The sequence below is a fragment of the Manis javanica genome, chromosome 7 (genome assembly GCF_040802235.1).
Source record: "Manis javanica isolate MJ-LG chromosome 7, MJ_LKY, whole genome shotgun sequence".
NCBI lineage: Eukaryota > Metazoa > Chordata > Mammalia > Pholidota > Manidae > Manis > Manis javanica.
In genome coordinates, this window is record NC_133162.1 from 135,689,441 (window position 1) to 135,693,164 (window position 3,724).

General features: G+C 51.6%; 1 protein-coding gene across 1 annotated transcript; it reads right to left on the reverse strand.

Annotated features, from left to right (window-relative positions):
• Window positions 1–2,832, reverse strand: SFT2D3 (SFT2 domain containing 3). The gene has a single exon (XM_017680564.3). The coding sequence runs from the start codon at window positions 2,806–2,808 to the stop codon at window positions 2,155–2,157; it is 654 nt and encodes a 217-aa protein (XP_017536053.3). The 5' UTR covers window positions 2,809–2,832; the 3' UTR covers window positions 1–2,154.
• Between the last annotated feature and the right edge of the window lie 892 nt (window positions 2,833–3,724).

Sequence of the window (3,724 nt, forward strand, 5' to 3'; positions counted from 1 at the left end):
TTTAGTTTGTGAAGATCCTTTATTTGCCCATTATTTGTACAGCTTAAAAGCAAGTTGTAATAATCAAATTCTGAGAAGCTAAAAAGGGATCCCAAGACCAAACCCATATTGAGATTACACTTCTTTTTCTGAGGTTCAAAAGTTAAGGACTTTATCATAACATTTTAGGGTCATGTTTAAGAACACAGCTCCCCAGAAAGCAGATTACCAGATCACATTTGGGAAATTAATTCCTTTAGAGAAAACATTTCTACATTATATATTTATTAAATACTTAGGATATATATATATATATGCACATATGCATTTTAAAACATCACTGTCAAAATACAAGGTACTCTTTGAATTTTATAAAAGCTACATTTTCAGTGTTTGAATTCTTGAGAAAATGTTTGGGGAACAGTTTTGTAAAATCTCCAGCTGTGCAAACTGTGGAGGATTTTGGAACTAGAACAGACATTTAATTAGGGAATAGAAACAGCAGCCAATGGCTCAAGTTTTTACCAGTTAAAAAAAATAAATCATTCTCTTAAAACACTACATTTGCTTTTACAAACACCCTCTTGGTTGTTCCTCCTGAGGTAGGTAGCCCTATTTACTTATAAGGGAACAACAATATTCTTTGAAAATACTGAAGGGCTGCGAGGGTGGGCGAAGAAGCCGCTAAGCCTGCAGTGTGGACGATGGTCGCTTTATTAGTCACTTCTTGGGGCAGGGCTCAGGACACTGATCAGGACAGAGGAATACAAACCTTGAGCTCAGATGAAAAGGCAGTGCTCCATTACTGCCGGACACACCTGTTTGGGCAACAATGGAATCCAGCCTCTGAAAACAATTATTTTCAAATCCTATGCACAAAGAAGTGGTTCTCAACTTCAGCTGAACGTGGTGTTATCTGGAAAGCTCTCAAAAAATACTGACGCCTGGTTCACACCCCCACCCCACCTCCCCAGCTTCTGACTGAACTTATGATCTGAGGTTTGGCTCTTCAAGTAATACTGATATAAATTAAGAACCACTGGCATAGAACTGTAAAGTTCTAAATACATTTTACTTCCTAGTTAATACATAGCTAACGACAAAACATGTAGCTTCCTGGACTTCAGAATACTGAGTCCATATTTTCTGGCAATAAATTAAGGGATACAATAAGGTCAGAGATAAAAGTATGCTGAACCTAAAATGAAGAGTATTTGCCAGTTGGACATGAAAAACATCATACATTGCATTAGCATTAGCCCACAAAGTGTAAATCACAGTTTAAAAAACAGGTAATAAAATTAGGAATAATTAAAACTTGAAGATATCCATGGTTTCCATCAAATACGGTACTCTGGATGTAGAATTATCTTCCTGCCACCCCGAAGTCCCCTATTTGGGTCTGCTCTCAGAAGCATATACATGCACTTTACGGACCATGCTGCTTGAGGCAGACATTTCCTTCTGGTCAATCACTGTCATCATCTAATACACAATCAGTTTTCCTTTTAATTTTATAAGGCACCCTATTTACAATTTCACGGAAAGAAAAAAAAAAGGTAAACCGTCGACTAAAGTGCTTTTTAAGAAATCCGGTGGCTAAATTGTGTTTAATCTGATACCCTTAGGGATCCACTCACCTTGAAGAATTTCCGAGACCCAAAGAAAACAAAAGCAGCTTGTTAAGGTACAATATACCAATGGATTTTTTTATAATGACAAAATTAAAAGAAAAGTCACAAGGGCAGCTAATAAAAACTGAAGATCCATCTTTTTTTTCCCTAGCAAACTCAATTTTAAAACTGCGGTTAATGCACGAGTAATTTATCGAAAATGTTTCGGCATATTCCCCCATTCAACCACAAAATCTCGTTTTCACAGCACATACAACCGGGTAGCAACACAAAATGCTGCAATTGAGCAGCTTCCCAAAACCGCTCGTGTCTTGTTTTGTAACCGCGGCTCAAAGCGTAGAGGTTCGCTGGCAGAGTAAGGGGACGGCCTTTGTCTCGCACACCTGGGAACCCGCAGGTGCACTGCTTCGCCCCAGCGCCGGCTCCCCGTCCTGTCCCGTCCCGTCGGGTGCGTCCCCGTAGCCGGCTCCACGTCCCATCCCATCGGGCGCGTCTCGGTGGCCGGCTCCGCGTCCAGTCCCGTCGGCGCGTCTCGACCTTCTCACACTGGCAGCGCCTTGGCGAGGCTGGCGCCCGGGCCCAGGCGCCCGAGCGCTACGCGCAGCATGGTGCCCGCGCCCCGGGGCAGCAGGGAGAGCAGCGCGGTCAGCAGCGCGACGACCTGCAGGAAGGCGCCCAGAGCCGTGAGCAACGTACTGCGCAGGCCTAGCGCCGCGTACAGCGTGGCGCCCAGCGCAGCCACGTAGAGCAGAGCGGGGCGCGAGGGCGTCTCCTCGCCGCGCAGCAGGCGCCCGCACGCCGCCCCGCCCCGCAGCAGCGTGCCGCCCGCCAGCGCCAGCACGGATCCCAGGGACCAGAGCAGCGCGAACTTGCGGGCGCGCAGCAGCAGCACGGGCGCATGGAGCGCGGCCAGGACGAAGCACAGCGCGGCCAGCAACAGGCACCCGCCGCTCGCCGCCAGCCGCTGTGTGCGCGTCACACTCGGCAGGCACGCCGGGCCCGGCGCCGTTGCCTCCGCGGCGCTCCGTGCCCACGTCCAGCGCAGGCCCGCGCGGCCAAGCCACGCCGCTGCCGGCGCGCTCCCCGCCTCGGGATCCTGCGCCTTTTCTGCGGCGAGCAGCGGCTCCGCGGCCGCCGGCCCGCCCGCTTTCCCCTGCGCCAGGTACTCCTGCAGCTGGCGGTGAAGGTCCGCCATCTTGGGCCGAGGGGCCGCGGTCACTTCCGGTCCCCGGGGCTTTGACGGAAGCGGCTCTTCCGGGCTGAAGGCCGGCCAAGCGGAGGAGCGGGGCAGCGCCGCACATCCCGCTGTGCTGTCCGGCGGCTGCCCCTGCGTTTGCCTTCCCAGCGCCGAGCTGGTCCTCTTCCGAGTGGGCGTTGCCCCGCCCTGGGTAATCGTGTCCCTATCAACAGTTAGTGGGGCGGCGGGGGGTGCGTGTAAAACGGCTCCCCAGGGACCCCTGTGTTGGGCTGTCCTGCGTCTCCCCGTGGAGGCCCGCAACCTCGTGGTCATTTCGTGCTCTAGTTTTGCGAACTGTTACCAGTGGCGGCGCGGCAAACTGGGTAAAGCGTACACGGCATCTCCGTATTATTTATCAAACCTGTGTGCTAACCTGCAGTTGTCTCAAATGTAATTTTTTTAAAGTTCAGATCTGCCTGCCAGGACCTGGGTGGTTTCCGTGGGAAGGCTATATATTTGATAAAGGGAGAGTTAAGCCCCACCTTTGTTGCCTGTGCCAGCGAAGGCTTGGCAATATTCTCGACTCCTTCAAGCCCCAGGGCCAGGACTTGGTGGTGGCGCCCTCGTCATGTATTTTTGGTTCCCCTCTCCAGATCCAGGTGTCCCGACTCGCCGGGCGGTCGCTGATTAGCTACCCTGCGTTCCAGTCCATTCCTGACGTGTTCTGAGGGTCTCCCACGTGCCCTGCTCTTTCCTACAGCCGCTTTGAGGTTCCTTAGCCTGTGATTGCTCACCTGGGTCACACCCCGCCAGGTCTCGCCAGGGCTGTGCCTGCCTGGCTTCTGCCTGGCTAGTTCGTACTCCCGGACATTAATCGGATAAGGCTCATGCTGCTGCTTGCTGCAGTCCAGCTAGGTGCACTTCCTCCGAGTTC

Bases quoted from the DNA above. Each gene is read 5' to 3' on its own strand.
- SFT2D3 (XM_017680564.3), bottom strand. From the start codon at position 2,808: ATGGCGGACCTTCACCGCCAGCTGCAGGAGTACCTGGCGCAGGGGAAA.